The sequence below is a fragment of the Staurois parvus genome, unplaced genomic scaffold (assembly GCF_062004578.1).
Source record: "Staurois parvus isolate SC_StPar_1 unplaced genomic scaffold, SC_StPar_1.0 ptg000706l, whole genome shotgun sequence".
Taxonomy (NCBI): Eukaryota; Metazoa; Chordata; class Amphibia; order Anura; family Ranidae; genus Staurois; species Staurois parvus.
This window is the reverse complement of record NW_028318502.1, coordinates 2,400,701-2,420,058: the sequence shown is the minus strand read 5'-3', so window position 1 is coordinate 2,420,058 and position 19,358 is coordinate 2,400,701. Positions and strand designations below refer to the sequence as shown.

The window sequence follows — 19,358 nt, the reverse complement described above, 5'->3', positions numbered from 1 at the left end:
GGTGCAGCATTGTCTGACTGCGCAATTTTCAGTTAAAATAACACTGTGGCATAATGCAAAAAATGGCCTGGTCAGGAAGGGGGGGGGGGGAGGAAATCCTCTGGAGGGCAAGTGGTTAACTACAGTGGGGCAAAAAAGTATTTAGTCAGCCACCAATTGTGCAAGTTCTCCCACTTACAAAGATGAGAGAGGCCTGTAATTGGCATCATAGGTAGACCTCAACTATGAGAGACAAAATGAGAAAACAAATCCAGACAATCACATTGGCTGATCTGGAAATAATTTATTTGCAAATTATGGTGGAAAATAAGTATTTGGTCAATATGAAAAGTTCATCTCAATACTTTGTTATATATCCTTTGTTGGCAATGACAGAGGTCAGACGTTTCCTGGAAGTCTTCACAAGGTTGGCACACACTGTTGCTGGTATGTTGGCCCATTCCTCCTCCATGCAGATCTCCTCTAGATCAGTGATGTTTTGGGGCTGTTGCTGGGCAACACAGACTTTCAACTCCCCCCAAAGGTTTTCTATGGGATTGAGATCTGGAGACTGGCTAGGCCACTCCAGGACCTTGAAATGCTTCTTACGAAGCCACTCCTTCGTTGCCCGGGCGGTATGTTTGGGATCATTGTCATGTTGGAAGACCCAGCCACGTTTCATCTTCAATGCCCTTGCTGATGGAAGGAGGTTTGCACTCAAAATCTCACGATACATGGCCCCATTCATTCTGTCCTGTACATGGATCAGTCATCCTGGTCCCTTTGCGGAGAAACAGCCCCAAAGCAGGATGTTGCCACCCCCATGCTTCACAGTGGGTATGGTGTTCTTTGGATGCAACTCAGCATTCTCTCTCCTCCAAACACGACGAGTTGTGTTTCTACCAAACAGTTCTATTTTGGTTTCATCTGACCATATGACATTCTCCCAATCGTCTTATGGATCATCCAAATGCTCTCTAAAAAACTTCAGACGGCCTGGACATGTACTGGCTTAAGCAAGGGGACACGTCTGGCACTGCAGGATCTGAGTCCCTGGCGGCGTAGTGTGTTACTGATGGTAGCCTTTGTTACATTGGTCCCATCTCTCTGCAGGTCATTCACTAGATCCCCCCATGCTCACCGTTCTTGTGATCATTTTGACCCCACGGGGTGAATCTTGCGTGGAGCCCCAGATCGAGGGAGATTATCAGTGGTCTTGTATGTCTTCCATTTTCTAATTATTCCTCCCACAGTTGATTTGTTCACACCAAGCTGCTTGCCTATTGCAGATTCAGTCTTCCCAGCCTGGTGCAGGTCTACAATTTTGTTTCTGGTGTCCTTCGACAGCTCATTGGTCTTCACCATAGTGGAGGTTGGAGTGTGACTGTTTGAGGTTGTGGACAGGTGTCTTTTATACTGATAACAAGTTCAAACAGGTGCCATTGATACAGGTAATGAGTGCAGGACAGTAGAGCCTCTTAAAGAAGAAGGTACAGGTCTGTGAGAGCCAGAAATCTTGCTTGTTTGTAGGTGACCAAATACTTATTTTCCACCATAATTTGCAAATAAATTCTTTCCAAATCAGCCAATGTGATTGTCTGGATTTGTTTTCTCATTTTGTCTCTCATAGTTGAGGTCTCCCTATGATGCCAATTACAGGCCTCTCTCATCTTTGTAAGTGGGAGAACTTGTACAATTGGTGGGGACTAAATACTTTTTTGCCTCACTGTACTTCCTACCTGGTCTATAGTCAAAAGTGGGAGCGGGAGCACATTAGTCACGCACCTCCTAAGCGCTCTAGCAGCTGCACTGTGGCTCAATCTGTCACCTGCTGTGAAAACAGATCCTTGTACCAGGACGGCCCTGGTACCATGTAATTGCTGTGACCAATCACAGTGATTACATGTCAAATGTACACAATGATTGGCTTTCATTCATAGCCATTCATTGTGTACTATTATTGTAAGGGACCGCCCGGCGGTACCACTAGCACTCCACTGGTCGGATGTTCCCAGCGCACGGAGTCTAAGCCCCAGGGTACTTGTTCACCAGGGCCCCTGATGGTGGGGATGGACTTGGAGTACCCCAGGACCAGGTCGTGACTACTGAGGACACCCGTCAGTGGTAGGGGTATTCGCCAGGGGCTCCCACGGGAGAGAGCCAGGTATGAGGAGGTCTGGAGACCCCGTAGAGAGGGACGGATGGATGGATGGATGGCTGAGCAGGAGCAGGGTCATACAAGCCGGGTCGGTAACTATGGGGACGGTGCGGTACAGAGCAGCGGGCAGAGAATAGTCGGGTCACACGCCAGGTCAGCAACAGCAGGTCAGATCCAATAGGGGGCATACAGGAGAGAGGTCAGGCAAGCAAGGGTCAAAACAGGAGAAAACAGCAAGGTCAGGGCACAATCCGGGTCAGCAACTTACTTCAGACAGGTTCACAGGTTCACAGGATACAAAAGACCAAAAGGCACTGAATGACAGCTCAGGGCCATTTAAATATCCCGCCCTGCGCTGTCATTGGTGCCAGGCGCGCGCCCGCGGTCACTACTGCGCATGCGCGAACCTGATTGCCGCGGTCGGCCAAGTCCCGGCGCTCGCGTACAGGGAGGTGTACTGCGCCTGCGCCGGGACCAGCGGCGCGACGATCCCCGACATTGCCCCCCCCCTACGGGCAACCTCCGGATGCCCACCCGATCTCTCCACCACGGGTGATCACGAAGAAACTCCCGGACTAGTCTAGGTGCGTGGACATTATGAGCCGGTTCCCAGGAATTGTCCTCAGGACCATAGCCCTTCCACTTAATTAGGAATTGGGTCTGGCCCCCCCTTCTTCGGCACCTAAGGATCGTTTCCACCTCAAATTCCTCTTGTCCTTCGACCGTTATGGCCTCAGGGGGTCGGGATTCTCGTTCTGGGAAGGCATCTGGGATCACTGGCTTCAGCAGAGATACATGGAAAACTGGATGAATTCTGAACGTGGCCGGAAGGATCAGCTCATATGCCACTTCGTTGACCATCCGCTTTACCTGAAAAGGCCCCACAAATTTAGGTCCCAATTTTTTCGAGGGACAAAGCATCTTTAAGTTGGTAGTGGCCAACCACACCTTCTGCCCAGGCCGCAACGCCAAATCCCCTCTTCGTTTCTTGTTAAACTCCTTCTTATTGTCCTCTTGGGCCCGAGCGATGGCTTCCTGGAGTAATTTGTTATTGACGGAGAAGAAGGTCAACGCATCCTGCGTGGCTGGAACCGGGCATTCAGAGACCAAGTCAGGGAGAAAGACAGGGTGAAACCCATAATTCGAAAAGAATGGGGACTGCCCCGTTGCCGAATGGCTTGCGTTGTTATAAGCGAACTCCGCCAGGGGTAAAAGAGACAGCCAATCATCCTGCAGGAAAGACGTGTAGCAACGCAGGTATTGCTCCAGGGTCTGGTTCGTCCTCTCGGTCTGACCGTTGGTCTGAGGGTGGAACGCGGAGGAGAGGGACAACTTGATGTCCAGGGCCTTGCACAGAGCCCTCCAAAACTTAGATGTAAACTGGACCCCTCGATCAGAGACGATGTCCTCGGGTACTCCATGAAGTCTAACGATCTCCCGGATAAATATTTGCGCCGTCTCGGTTGCTGACGGAGTCTTCCTTAGTGGCACGAAGTGAGCCATCTTGGATAGGCGATCAATGACCACCAGAATAGCTGTGTGGTCTTGTGACGGTGGGAGCTCGACTATGAAGTCCATCGCGATCTTCTGCCAAGGCCGTTCGGGAATCGGCAAAGGTCGCAACAGCCCCCAGGCTTTGCTCCTTGACGGTTTGCTCTTCTGGCAGATGGTACAGGATCTCACGTAGCGCTTGCAATCCTTAGCCATGTTTGGCCACCAAAACGAGCGCCGGAGAAGCTCCAGAGTCTTGACTGGGCCAAAGTGACCCGCCAGCGGGTGATCGTGGCAATGCCCCAAAACCAGGGTCCGGACTTCCTCAGGTACCACGATAGAATCCTCCTTCCACAGGAGTCCCCCTTTGTTCTGGAGGAATACCCCAACTGGGGTTGGTGTGGCCGTAGATGCTTCTATTAACTTGGAGCGAAGGTCCGTCTGGAGCGCCAAGAAGTTCCCTGAGGACAAGATAGTGTCGGGTACCAGTTCCTCTTCGGAGTCCTCAAACATACGAGATAGCGCGTCAGGCTTCGTATTTTTAGATCCGGGCCTGTAAGTAATATGAAAATTGAATCTGGAAAAGAACAGGGCCCATCTTGCCTGCCGTGGGCGTAGACGCTTGGCAGTCCTCAGATATTCCAGATTCTTGTGGTCTGTGAAAATCAATATAGGGTGTGAGGCACCTTCCAGCAGGTATCTCCATTCTTCTAGCGCTGCTTAGATAGCCAGCAGCTCTCGATCCCCGATATCGTAATTCTTCTCTGCTGGGGTGAGCTTCCTCGAGAAGAATGCTACGGGATGGAGTAACTCTTTGGTGCCTTTCCGCTGAGACAGGATGGATCCTACCGCATTCTCCGATGCATCCACCTCCAAGATGTAGGGCAGGGCCGCGTCCGGGTGGCCCAGGATGGGTGCCGAGGTAAACAGCTTTTTCAGAGCTTCGAAAGCTCTTTGAGCCTCCGGTGTCCATTTGAACCGGGTTCCAAGTTTGGTTAGTTGGGTAATGGGGGAGACCAGACCCGAGAAGTTTTTGATGAACTTCCGATAAAAGTTCGCGAACCCTATAAACCGTTGGACACCTTTTTTGTCCGTGGGTTCAGGCCAATCTAAAATTGCAGAGACCTTCTGGGGGTCCATCGCGACCCCCGCAGTGGAGATAATCAGGCCTAGAAACGTGATGCTAGATTGCTCAAAGCAACATTTCTCCGCCTTAGCATATAACCCATGCTGCCGCAATCGCCCCAAAACTTTTGCCACATGTATCCTATGATCCTCTAGAGAGGGTGAAAAAATTAGTATGTCGTCCAAGTAGACGATAACGAAGACATCCAAAAAATCCCTGAAGATGTCGTTCACAAAGTGTTGGAAGGTGGCTGGTGCATTGCACAGCCCAAATGGCATGACCAAGTATTCAAAGTGGCCAAACCGGGTACGGAAAGCAGTTTTCCACTCGTCCCCCTCTCTTATGCGTACCAGGTTATAGGCCCCCCTTAAATCAAGCTTTGTGAAAATAGCCGCAGCCTTTAGGCTCTGAAACATTTCTGGTACCAATGGCAATGGGTAACGATTTTTTATCGTGACCCTGTTCAGCTCCCGGTAGTCAATACAAGGTCTCAGGGTTTTGTCTTTTTTCTCCACGAAGAAGATTCCCGCTCCTGCTGGAGAAGTGGAGGGGCGGATGAATCCCTTCTGGAGGCTGTCCTCGATATATTCCTTCAGGGCCCCCAATTCAAGCTCAGATAGGGGGAAAATACGCCCAAAAGGGATTTCAGAGCCTGGTAACAGGTCGATTGGACAGTCATACGGGCGGTGGGGGGGCAGAGTGTCGGCTCCCCGCTTACTGAACACATCCAGGAACCCATGATAGGCTGCGGGAATAACCTGTTTCAAGTCGGAGTCTCCTTCGGAGCAAAGGAGAACTCGGGGCCCCGCGGGGCCCGTAGTGCGACAATGTTCCCGACAGTATGGAGAAGGGAACGAGATTGACCCGGTCTCCCAGTCAATCTGGGGGTTATGGGCCCGTAACCATGGGAGCCCCAGAATGACTGGGAAAAGAGGTGATGCAATAGCGTCCAGGCGGAGGAACTCCTGGTGCTGGTTGGCAATGATAGTGGCAATGGGGGGAGTTTCCTGATTAACTACCCCCGATTTTATCTGGGAACCATCAGCCAAAAATATGTTGAAGCCTTTCTGTCTGTGTTGGAGAGGGATACCCTGTTGGTGAGCAAACTCTAGATCCAGGAAACAGCTGCATGCCCCCGAATCAACTATGGCTGTCACCTCCACGATCTTTCCTGGAAGCTGAAAGGAGAGGGGCACTACTAAGTATTGCGAAGGACAGGTATTGCTAATAGACAAGGAAGAAAAACGGGTGCACTTACTCATTTTCTGAGGGCAGGATCGCACCATATGACCAGCTTCACCGCAGTAAAGGCAGAGGTTCTGGGCTCGTCTGCGCTGGCGTTCCTCCGGTGATAATTTAGGCCGTGCCAGACCTAGCTGCATAGGTTCCGGAACATCTCCTGGTGGTGGGTTCTGGATGCTTTGTCGGGTTGGTGGGCTGGGGCCTAGGAATGGACCCCAGATATTTCCGCGACCCTGGCCGGACCTCTCAAGCCTGCGTTCCCGCAGTCTTCGGTCAATCTTAATTGTCAGGGCAATAAGGTCTTCTAGAGACTCGGGAACCTCCACCCGGGCCAGCTCATCTTTCAAGGGATCGGAGAGTCCCATACGGAACTGGTGCAATAGAGCGAACTCATTCCAGCGTGTGTCCCCCATCCACCGCCTGAAATCAGAGGCGTATTCCTCTGCCGCCCGCCGGCCCTGTCGGAGCGCATATAAGGTCGCTTCGGCCGAGGCTGCCCGCTGTGGGTCATCATACAAGATGGCCATTGCTTCAAAGAAACTATTGACCGATCCCAGGTGAGGATCATTGTTTCCCCTTAGCCGGTGGGCCCAATCCTGGGGTTCACCCTGTAGTAGTGAAATAATGAATCCTACCTTCACGTTTTCGGTCAGGAAGGTACGGGGTTGTAGCTCAAAGAACAAGAGACAGGAGTCGCGGAATGACCGGAAGCGTGTGCGGTCCCCGTGAAAACGCTCCGGTAGGGGTACTCGGGGTTCTACCATAGGGAGCGGCGCGGAAGCCCCTGAGGCTGGCTCCTGAGCTACCAGGGCCGGGGGTGCAGAAACCGGGGCCTGTGGGGCAGGATCAGAAATTGAGCCAGTCTGGATGCGATTCTCCAGCTGCATGCATCTGTCCTGCAGGACCGTTACGGCCTGCGTCAAAGTAGCTAGGTGCCTGCAAATTTCCTCTAACGGGGAGGGCCCTCCTCTAGGCTCAGTCATGGCCTTTTGGTACTGTAAGGGACCGCCCGGCGGTACCACTAGCACTCCACTGGTCGGATGTTCCCAGCGCACGGAGTCTAAGCCCCAGGGTACTTGTTCACCAGGGCCCCTGATGGTGGGGATGGACTTGGAGTACCCCAGGACCAGGTCGTGACTACTGAGGACACCCGTCAGTGGTAGGGGTATTCGCCAGGGGCTCCCACGGGAGAGAGCCAGGTATGAGGAGGTCTGGAGACCCCGTAGAGAGGGACGGATGGATGGATGGATGGCTGAGCAGGAGCAGGGTCATACAAGCCGGGTCGGTAACTATGGGGACGGTGCGGTACAGAGCAGCGGGCAGAGAATAGTCGGGTCACACGCCAGGTCAGCAACAGCAGGTCAGATCCAATAGGGGGCATACAGGAGAGAGGTCAGGCAAGCAAGGGTCAAAACAGGAGAAAACAGCAAGGTCAGGGCACAATCCGGGTCAGCAACTTACTTCAGACAGGTTCACAGGTTCACAGGATACAAAAGACCAAAAGGCACTAAATGACAGCTCAGGGCCGTTTAAATATCCCGCCCTGCGCTGTCATTGGTGCCAGGCGCGCACCCGCGGTCACTACTGCGCATGCGCGAACCTGGCCAAGTCCCGGCGCTCGCGTACAGGGAGGTGTACTGCGCCTGCGCCGGGACCAGCGGCGCGACGATCCCCGACAATTATGATGATCTATGTGATTGGTCACAGTGATAACTTGGTACAGACAGGACCAATCACAGTGCCCCGTACCATGTGATAGCTGTGGCCAATCACAGCTATCATATTGGCTATGAATGGATGCCATTTTAAAAAATGACAGTGATCATGACTGTTATAAGCAAATAGTGTAAAAAAAATCTTGATTAACTACCTAGAAGACTTTAACATACTGTCATCAGTCAGTAACCCTAATCACCGCCACACCAGCCATATGATGAGGCTGTACTGCTCTGGTGACAGTATGTCAATAATAAATATTCTTTATTCTTTATTTATTTAATTTACCAAAACATTGTGACAAAAAAATTACAACTTAAAAAAACTCACCAATACACAATACTTTTGTATGTCTACATTCCAAAAAGAGGTCATTTTAGGGGTATTTCTACTGTCCTGGACTTTAAAGTTTTCCTTAACCCCAGACCCCGCATTCACTATATCCGCTCTCCCCGGACCCCGCATTCACTATATCCTCTCTCCCCGGACCCCGCATTCACTATATCCTCTCTCCCCGGACCCCGCATTCACTATATCCTCTCTCCCCGGACCCTGCATTCACTATATCCTCTCTCCCCGGACCCCGCATTCACTATATTCGCTCTCCCCGGACCCCGCAATCACTATATCCGGTCTCCCCGGACCCCGCATTCACTATATCCTCTCTCCCTGGACCCCGCATTCACTATATCCTCTCTCCCCGGACCCTGCATTCACTATATCCGCTCTCCCCGGACTCCGCATTCACTATATCCTCTCTCCCCAGACCCCGCATTCACTATATCCTCTCTCCCCGGACCCCGCATTCACTATATCTGGTCTCTCCGCGCCCTGCATTCACTATATCGGCTCTCCCCGGACCCCGCATTCACTATATCTGGTCTCTCCGCACCCTGCATTCACTATATACGCTCTCCCCGGACCGTGCATTCACTATATCCGCTCTCCCCGAACCCCGCATTCACTATATCCGCTCTCCCCGGACCCCGCATTCACTATATCCGCTCTCCCCGGACCCCGCATTCACTATATCCACTCTCCCCGGACCCCGCATTCACTATATCCGGTCTCCCCGAACCCCGCATTCACTATATCCGCTCTCCCCGGACCGTGCATTCACTATATCCGCTCTCCCCGGACCCCGCATTCACTATATCCGCTCTCCCCGGACCCTGCATTCACTATATCCGCTCTCCACAGACCCTGCATTCACTATATCCGCTCTCCCCGGACCCTGCATTCACTATATCCGCTCTCCCCGGACCCTGCATTTACTATATCCGCTCTCCCCGAACCCCGCATTCACTATATCCGCTCTCCCCGGACCCCGCATTCACTATATCCGCTCTCCCCGAACCCTGCATTCACTATATCTGGCCCCCCACAGTACACACAACATGGTATGCAATTATTTTAGTAAATATAAACTGCTAAATACCTTTTCTCATCAGCAGTATATAGCAGTCTTGTGACTTCTGTCTGTGTCCACCGCACCAATAGCTAAAGCTTGTAGGAGGAGTTTTCTTTATGTTCTAGGAGGATGCAGAACCCCTGACCTCTGTCTGATCAAAATAATACTGCTGATCAAAAGTGTCTGTTGGAGTGAGCGATTTGAAGTTACCATTCAGCAAGTTTATCTTCAGAGTCCATATCATTGGGACCAAAAGTGCGGTTAGACCAAACATTGTATGATGTGAGGTCACACTGCTGGTGGTGAGCAGATATTGGATGGAGGAATTAGTGCACCTAGTTTTGTGGCAGCTGCACCTGATGGTTACAGGAACAAGGATTGTTTAAAGAAGAATCTATCTGGACTTTATATTTGAATTTGAAATTTATTTTGACCTTTGTATTTGTTTTATTTTAGGTTTATGAATTTTTTCCACTATCTATTTTTTCATTTCAGTGTGTAATTACTATTGTGTAGAGCAGCACAGATATTATATATACACATATATATAATATAATTTTTTAGATTTCACATTTGCCCACTAATTGAGACGTGTTTTGTGCACTAGCAGCTACTGTTATTGATACACAGTGGGGATCGAAAGTTTGGGCACCCCAGCTAAAAATTTGTATTAATGTGCATAAAGAAGCCAAGGAAAGATGGAAAAATCTCCAAAAGGCATCAAATTACAGATTAGACATTCTTATAATATGTCAACAAAAGTTAGATTTTATTTCCATCATTTACACTTTGAAAATAACAGAAAACAAAAAAATGGCGTCTGCAAAAGTTTGGGCCCCCTGCAGAGTTAATATCTTGTACTGCCCCCTTTGGCAAGTATCACAGCTTGTAAACACTTTTTGTAGCCAGCCAAGAGTCTTTCAATTCTTGTTTGAGGTATCTTTGCCCATTCTTCCTTACAAAAGTCTTCCAGTTCTTTGAGATTTCTGGGCTGTCTGTCACGCACGGCTCTTTTAAGGTCTATCCATAGATTTTCAATGATGTTGAGGTCAGGAGATTGTGAAGGCCATGGCAAAACCTTCAGTTTACGCATCTTGATGTAATCCCCCGTGGATTTCAAGGTGTGTTTAGGATCATTATCCATTTGTAGAAGCCATCCTCTCTTTAACTTCAGCTTTTTCACAGATGGCATCAAGTTACCATCCAAAATTTGCTGAAATTTTATTGAAATCATTTTTCCTTCTACTCGTGAGATGTTCCCTGTGCCACTGGCTGCAACACAACCCCAAAGCATGATTGATCCAACCCCATGCTTAACAGTTGGACAGAGGTTCTTTTCATTAAATTCTGTGCCTCTTCTTCTCCAAACGTACCTTTGCTCATTCAGGCCAAAAAGTTAAATTTTAACCTCATCGGTCCACAGAACTTGTTTCCAAAATGCATCAGGCTTGTCTATATGTTCATTTGCAAAGTTCAAACGATGATTTTTGTGGTGAGGACGTAGAAGAGGTTTTCTTCTGATGACTCTTCCATGGAGACCATATTTGTACAAGTATCTCTTTATAGTGGAATAGTGTACCACAACTCCAGTGTCTGCCAGATCTTTCTGGAGGGATCGTGCAGTCAAACGTGGGTTTTGAATTGTTTTTCTCACAATCCTGCGAGCTGTTCTGTCTGATATTTTTCTTGGTCTTCCAGATCTTGCTTTAACTTCCACTGTTCTTGATGACTGCCATTTCTTAATTACATTCCGAACAGAGGATATTGACATCTGAAAACGCTTTGCTATCTTCTTATAGCCTTCTCCAGCTTTGTGAGCGTCAACTATTTTCAGTTTTCTAGACAACTTATTGGACACAGTCGGTCACATGGTACAGGACGGTCCTGTACCACGTGACCGACTGTGTCCAATAAGGACACAGTCTTAATGTAAATAGAAGCCGCATGGTGCGGTTTCCGCCCCCTTGACCGCGCACGCGCGTGCCCAGAGATCGCCGGGTCCCTCAGATACAGGGGATCAGGTAACATGATACAGGACCAATGAAATCGTCCTGTACCATGTGACCAACTGTGTCCAATAAGGACACAGTCTAAATGTAAACAGAAGCCGCATGGTGCGGCTTCCGGCTCCTTCTCCTCACACGGAGTTCTGTCTGTGAGAGAAGGAGCCGGATAGCCTGAGCAAGAGCAAGCCTGATCGCAAGTGTCCCTAATTGTCCCTGATCACGTGTCCCTGACTGTCTGTCCCTGATCACAGTGTCCCTGATCACAGTGTCCCTGATCACGTGTCCCTGACTGTCTGTCCCTGATCACAAGTGTCCCTGACTGTCCCTGACCACAAGTGTCCCTGACTGTCTGTCCCTGACCACAAGTGTCCCTGACTGTCTGTCCCTGATCACAAGTGTCCCTGACTGTCCCTGACCACAAGTGTCCCTGACTGTCTGTCCCTGATCACAAGTGTCCCTGACTGTCCCTGACCACAAGTGTCCCTGACTGTCTGTCCCTGACCACAAGTGTCCCTGATTGTCTGTCCCTGACCACAAGTGTCCCTGATCGCCAGTGTCCCTGATCACAAGTGTCCCTGATCGTCAGTGTCTCTGATCACAAGTGTCCCTGATCACAAGTGTCCCTGATCACAAGTGTCCCTGATCGTCAGTGTCTCTGATCACGTGTCCCTGATCGCCAGTGTCCCTGATCACAAGTGTCCCTGATCGTCAGTGTCTCTGATCACAAGTGTCCCTGATCACAAGTGTCCCTGATCACAAGTGTCCCTGATCACAAGTGTCCCTGATCGTCAGTGTCTCTGATCACAAGTGTCCCTGATCACAAGTGTCCCTGATCGTCAGTGTCCCTGATCACAAGCGTCCCTGATCACAAGCGTTCCTGATCGTCAGTGTCTCTGATCACAAGCGTCCCTGATCACAAGCGTCCCTGATCACAAGTGTCCTTGATCGTCAGTGTCCTTGATAGTCAGTGTCCCTGATCGTCAGTGTCCCTGATCGCCACACAGCGGCCCAGCTGTGTCCCTGATCACTGCATAGCGTCCCAGTGTCCCTGATCTCCACACCAGCAGGTCTTGATCACCTCCACACTACCAGGTCCTGATCATCATACCACCAAGTCTTGATCACCGCCACACCTGCAGGTCCCAATCACAGCTATACCAGCGGGTCCTGATCGCCGCCACACTAGCAGATCCTGATCACAGCCATACCAGCAGATCCTGATCACCACCAAACTAGTGGGTCCTGATCCCCGCCATACCAGCGGGTTCTGATCGCCGCCACATCATTGGATCCTGATCGCTGCCAAACCCACGGGTCCTGATCACCACCATACCAGTCCTGATCACCTGAGAGCCATTACAGCAAACTGTGAGTACTTTTTAGTCTTTGCACACAGTTTACACACACACTCACAAAACATTGCCTGCCAGCTCACGGTATCTCTGATCACACATTTGGTATCGCCATATTCAGGAAGAGTTATAGAATGTGTTTTGGGGTGTAATTTTAAGTATGCCTATGTTATAAAATAGAAATATCTCATAGATTGACAACTTTGCGTACAAAAAAAAACATTTTCATTTTCTTTTCACATTTTCCAAAAACTTTTGGCAAAAAATGCAGTCTTCAGAAGACTCCACATGACTCTTAAAATATACCTTGGAGTGTTTGCTTTCCAAAATGGGGTCATTTTGTGGTTAATTCCTTTGTCCTGGTGCTCCAGGACCTCCAAAATGGCATTAGGTAGTCAAGAAATTAGATGTGTCATTTTTTCCCCTAGAACTGCAAAAGATGCTTATTGGATGTGGAGCCCCCTATGTGGCCAGACTGTAAAAAAAGTCTCACACATTTGGTATCGCCGTATTCAGAAAGAGTTATAGAACGTGTTTTGGGGTGTAATTTTAAGTATGCCTATGTTGTGTAATAGATATATCTCATAGACTGGCAACTTTGCATAGAAAAAAATACATTTTCATCTTCTTTTCACATTTTCCAAAAACGTTTGGCAAAAAATGCAGTCTTCAGAAGACTCCACATGACTCTCAAAACATACCTTGGGGTGTTTTCTTTCCAAAATGGGGTCATTTTGTTTGTAATTCCTTTGTCCTGGTGCTCCAGGACCTCCAAAACTGTGATAGACAGTCAAGAAATTAGATGTGTAATTTTTGCCCCTAGAACGCCTAAGGGTGCTTATTGGATGTGGGGCCCTTCTATGTAGCTAGGCTGGGAAAAAGTTTCACACAATTGGTATCACCATACTCAGGAAGAGTAGCAGAATGTGTTTTGGGGTGTAACTGCAAGTATGCCTATGCCGTGTGAGAGAAAGAACTTGTTAAAATGACAACTTTGTGAAAAAAAAATTAAAATTATTTACTTTCATCATTTCCCCTTAAAAAATTTGCAAAAAATTACAACTTCAAAAAACTCTCCTTGCCTTTCATTAAATACCTCAGACTGTCTACTTTCCAAAAAGGGGTCATTTGGGGGGTATTTGTATTGTCCTGGCATTTTAGGGCCCTGAGAAACTATATAGGTAGCCAGTACATCAGGATTGATAAATTTTCAAATATATCAAATATATATACCGTGGTCTGTGGACTCTATAACTTTAATACAGACTAAATAATACAAACTGATTTGGGTTATTTCTACCAAACAAAGGTAGCACAATGGATTTTGGCCTAAATTAATGAAGAAAGTATATTTATTTGCAAAATCTAGTAACAAAAACGAAGAAAAACATGTTTATTTTCAAAATTTTCAGTCTTTTTCCACTTTTCTAGAAAAAAATAAAACCCCCAGTGGTGATTAAATACCACCAAATGAAAGCTCTATTTGTGTGAAAAAAATGATAAAAATTTCATTTGGATACAGTGTCGTATGCCTGAGTAACTGGCATTCACAATGTGAGAGCACTGAAAGCTGAAAATTAGCCTGGTCAGGAAGGGGGTAAAGGTGTCCGGTCTGGAAGTGGTTAAGAAACAATTTAAAGAACTAGGCTGCAAGTTGGAGGGAAAGACCTCCAAGGTGATATTACCTGAAACATTACCTGTGCCATGCGCAACTCAGGAAAGACGGGGAGATTAGAGAACTCAATGCATGGCTGAAGACCTGGTGTAAGAGGGAAGGATTTGGGTTTCTAGAGCACTGGACTGACTTTTCATTGGGGTGCAACCTATATGCTAGAGATGGTCTGAACCTAAATGGAAGGGGGTCTGCTGTGCTGGGGGAGAGGTTTAAGGGAAGGCTGGAGGAGTATGTAAACTAGGATCAAGGGGGGAGGGAGAATTTGGTTATAATGGGTAGAAGATCAGACAGGGGTCAGTACTTATTGGTGCAGGGAATGGGGAAAGATGGGGGAGGGCTATGGCAGGCGATAAGAAGGTTCCCATGTTACAAACAACCATTGGAATAGGTACCATTTGAATGAAAATAAAAAATATGCAAAATACGTGTGGAAAAGGTGTCAACAAATTAAAGAGATTATTCACCAATGCCAGAAGTCTGCCAAGCAAAATAAGTAAGTTGGAAGCTTTGGTGTATAAAGCTTTGGTGCTTCATTCTTCGCATGACTGGGCCATTCATATTCCTGGCTATGTTCTCTTCCGGAGCCACAGGGTAAAAAGGAAAGGTGGTGATGCCTGTCCCTATGTGAGAAGTGATCTCAGAGTGAGTGTGAAAGAGGTCCTAGTTGATGGAGAGTGTGATGAGGCTGAAGCATTATGGGTGGAACTGCACATGGGGGTGTGTACTACAAAGGTAATCGTTGGAGTTTGTTATAGGCCTCCCGGTGTCATTGAGGAGGTGGAGACTCAGCTCCTTGCACAGATCGAAAGGGCTGCAAGGGTTGGGACAGTGATAAAAATGGGATATTTTAATCACTGGAGTGATGGCACTGCAAAAACAGTTAAAGGGAAAAAATGAATAAATCTACTACAGGAAAAATGTATGGTACAGTTCATAGAGGCCCCAACTAGGAATGAGGCTCTGCTGGACCTGGTAATCTCAAACCATGCAGAGTTTATTACAAATGTCCATATAAAAGAACATATGGGTAGCAGTGACCGTAACATGATTTTATTTACTGTTAGCTGTAAACATGAAGCGCATACGGGAAAAATAAAAATGCTCAACTTTAAGAAAGCTAATTTTCCAAAGCTGAGAGCTGTTCTCCAAGGCTTAGACTGGGAGGGAATATTGGCATTGCTGAACAAAACACAGAAATGGGAGTTCTTCAAAAGACTGTATGTGAATATATTCCTATGGGCAACAAGTTTAAGGGCTAAAAATCAAACCTATGTGGTTTACGGCCAAAGTTAAAAAAGCTAAAAAGAAAAAGAAAAGAATTTTATTAAATATAAAAATGAAGGAACACTATCATTGTTTAAACATTACAATGAATATAACAGAATGTGTAAAAAGGAAATAAAAAAAATTAAAACGAACGACAGACAAAATGCTTAAATGCTTCCAGTGGTATATTTATCAGATGAAACAGGAGGAAATAAGAGAAGTCCACTCTTAGGGTTTACATATACAGTACTTTAACCACTTGCCCTCCTGAGGATTTACCCCCATCCAGACCAGACCATTTTTTGCTATTCTATACTGCGCTATTTCAACTAGTAATTGCACGGTCATGCAATGCTGTACATAAATGAAATGTATGGTATGTCCTTTTTTTCCACACAAATAGAGCTTTCTTTTGGTGGTATTTTTTCACCTGTGCACTTTTTATTTTTCACGATATAAACAAAAAAGCCTGAAACGTTTTTTAAAAAACAATGTTTTCTCATTTCTGTCATGAAAAATATCCAAAAAACTCAAATTTTGTCATAAATTTAAGCCAAAATGTATTCTGCTACATGTTTTTGGTAAAAAGAAATCCCAGTAAGTGTATATTGATTGCTTTGTGTGAAAGTTATATCGTCTGCAAACTATAGTATAGATACTGGAATTTACACAGCTTTTTCTTCCTGACTGCCTATCACATTTCTTGAGGTACTAAAATACCAGGATAGTACAAACACCCTCAAATTACCCCTTTTTGGAAAGTACACACCCTAAGCTATCTGCTGAGAGGCATGTTGAGTCCATGGAAGATTTATTTTTTTCCAAAAGTTTTTGGAACATTACAAAATCATTTTCTTTTACACAAAATTGTCAATTAAATGGTATATTGCTCACACAAGCCATGGGTATATGTGGAATTACACCCCAAAATACATTCTTCTACTGAGTATGGGGATACCACATGTGTGAGACTTTTTGGGAGCCTAGCCACACAGGAACCTGAAATCCAATGACTACTTTGAAAGTTTGAAGGTGCGTAACTTCCTCATTTCACTTCCTGACTACCCATCACAGTTTTGGAGGCCCTGAAATGCCAGAATAGCACCAATCCCCCCCCCTTCCTCAAATGACCCCTCTCTGAAAAGTAGACACCCCAAGAAATTTAAAAAGAGGCATGGTGGGTATTTTTCAGATCTCTTTATTTCTCACAAGGTTTTGAAATATAAAAAAAGAAAAGAAAAAATATGTTTTCTTTCTTCATTTTCCAATAACTTGTGGCAACAAATGAAATCTGCAAAATACTCACCATGCTTCTTAATAAATTCCTTGGGGTGTCTACTTTCCAAAAGGGGTCATTTGGGAGGGTTTGGGGATATCCTGGCATTTCAGGGCCTCTGAAACTGTGATAGGTAGTCGGAAGTGTAGTGAGGAAATAAAGCCCTTTAAAAGCCTGAAAGTGTGTATTGGATTTTGGGGTCGCTGGCTGAATATAACAATACCAGGATGATGCCTGTAGCTACAGGCATCATCCTGGTATAACCACTCAAAGTCCAGTGATGTACCAGTACGTCGCTGGCCCTTGTTGGGTATATATGCAATGTTCTTTTTTTTAATGTAGCCTGTGGGCTGAATGAAAAAAAGAGAAGAAATATCTGCCAGAAAAAGTGTGTGGTATGCCCACTATTAGAGTATACCACTCTCCATCCACCCAAGCAATAAAGTTCATGGGTGACACTAAGAAATGTCATTACTTGACTGTAATTGTTACACATTTGTGGTGGAAACTGTACAATGGGTGGCCAATGTCATGAAAAGTGATTGTCACATGTGCTCCTCCTCACCGTATTATTGCCTGCGCTCCATGTTATGTTGTTGGGGTCAATGTGAAATTGGTCCTCCTCTTTAGCCCACGGTGTGTAGAAACCAACATCCGTGGACCTTAATCTAAGATGGCGGAGAGACTTCATCCAATTTTCTATCTTGTAGTGGAAAGGAAATTCACCATTTTCATCAAATAAGGTTATTCTGTCTGCCGTCTTAAATGGATTTTTTATTTGTTTTACATATTTATACAACTGGAGGAAAGAAAAACCTCAAACAAGTTAAAACTGAAGTTTAAACTGTTTATATGTTGCAAGAACCACATGGAAGAACGGCCATGAAAAGAAGGGTGACACATCGTTATAACTTCTGTTTTGATATTTCTGTTTTACCTACACGGACCTGTTATTCATGATACGTTTTACAATGTTATTTTAAGCCATTCTGTGATAAAATAAAATCACACTTTATTTTTTACTTCGCTGGCTCCTTAATTATTCCAAAATCGCCTATAGACACTAAAGAATTATTATATGTGTCTCAGAAAATTGTACACTGTAACTGTTTATAACGTTTAAACTGGAGTTCAACTTCAATTTGTGGATCTAAATCTGCAAGTAAATCTAATACTGCCCTCTCTCCACAGACTGACAATGCTGTTGTCCAAAGGTGCCTCCTGTGCTCCTTCATCCAGAGTGGGAGCATTCAGATACAGGAGGTGTGTTACTGGCCAGATCACCAGGTGAAAGCAGAGGGGAAAAAGGCCTAAAATAGAAAATGAATGCAGCCACCACATCTAATGATCGGTAAGCTGCAATATTTTACATTTTTGGATTTGGATTTAATGCCGCTTTAATAGTTGCAAATTATCACAGATATTTATGACATATGTAGAGATTTGCTGCCTTCTGCTGTTGGCTGCTAATATCACACTCTTATGTATATTATGGATTAGCACTTCCTGCCTCTGGGAGGTTGGCTTTCAAAAACCCCGGAGGAGGAAGTCATGAGAGAGAGAGAGAGAGAATGTCTCAGTCACAGGTTCCACCAACGCTGCTAAATCCAGACCACAAGGAATTAATAAGCATGTGCTACTATGCTTATTATTGTGCAATTAAACTATATATGTATATGCAGTATTCTCGGCATTCTCATGTTTGTTTGTATTGGTGTGACACAAAAAATTGTAGAAGCAAAAATCTAAATCTGACACATTCCAAGCAAAACCCCCAAAAATGGACTGGACAGAATTATTGGCACCCTCACTTTATTATTTGGTAGCACACCCGTTGGAAAAAATAATTGAAATCAGTGGCTTCCTGTAACCATCAATGAGTTTCTTCCACCTTTCTACTGGAATCTTGGACCACTCTTCTTTCACCAACTACTCCAGGTCTCTCAGATTGGAAGGGTTCCTTTTCCCAACTGCTGTTTTAAGATCTCTCCACAGGAGCTCTATGGGACTGAGATCTGGACTCATTTCTGGCCAGTTCAGTCCTCTCCAGTGCTTTGTCTGAAACCACTTCTGGAGGCTTAGTGATGTGCGCTTTGGGTCATTGTCCTGCTGTAAGACCCATGACCCCTGAAGGAGACCCACCTTTCTGATTCTGGGTGCAACAATGCATCCCATAATTCTTTGGTAGTCTTCAGATTTCATAATGCCATGCACATGATCAATACATACAGTGCTTGAAGCAGCAAAGCAACCCCAGAACATCAGTGACCCCCCACCATGTGTGACTGTAGGATTTGTATTCTTTTCTTTAACCTCCCTAGCGGTATTCCTGAGTGTAGCTCGGGGTAAAATGTCAGTGCCAAAAGCGGTAACTCCCCCGAGCTACACTCAGGCTTACCATGCGGCCCTGCATAGGGATTCCCTGCAGAGCTTACCTTGTCCTTCGCTCCTGCAATGTGTCCCCTGCAGTGTCCCCGGCCATCTCCTCCGGCCGATGCCGGCATCTGGCTTCTGTGTTCTGGTCCCTGTGACGTCGGGACGTACGGGCGTCGCCGGCGGTGGGAAATTTGAAAATTTTAAAAAATTTCATTTTTTTCCAAACAAATTTTACATAGTAAAACATTGCTGTTTCAACCCATTTCACATACATTTTGTCCCGA

The 19,358-nt window shown here is 46.4% G+C and overlaps 1 protein-coding gene across 1 annotated transcript in view; it reads right to left on the bottom strand.

Moving 5' to 3' along the window:
- The window catches only part of LOC149445866 (vomeronasal type-2 receptor 26-like), a 29,708-nt gene extending 10,808 nt beyond the window's left edge, over positions 1 to 18,900 (bottom strand). Inside the window, exons 1-2 of the mRNA XM_089653315.1 lie at positions 18,841 to 18,900; positions 17,264 to 17,497 (exon numbers count right to left, since the gene is read on the bottom strand). Of these exons, the coding sequence (XP_089509441.1) occupies positions 17,264 to 17,497; positions 18,841 to 18,900 (294 nt within the window). The remainder of the gene's footprint in view (positions 1 to 17,263; positions 17,498 to 18,840) is intronic.
- Positions 18,901 to 19,358: the final 458 nt, after the last annotated feature.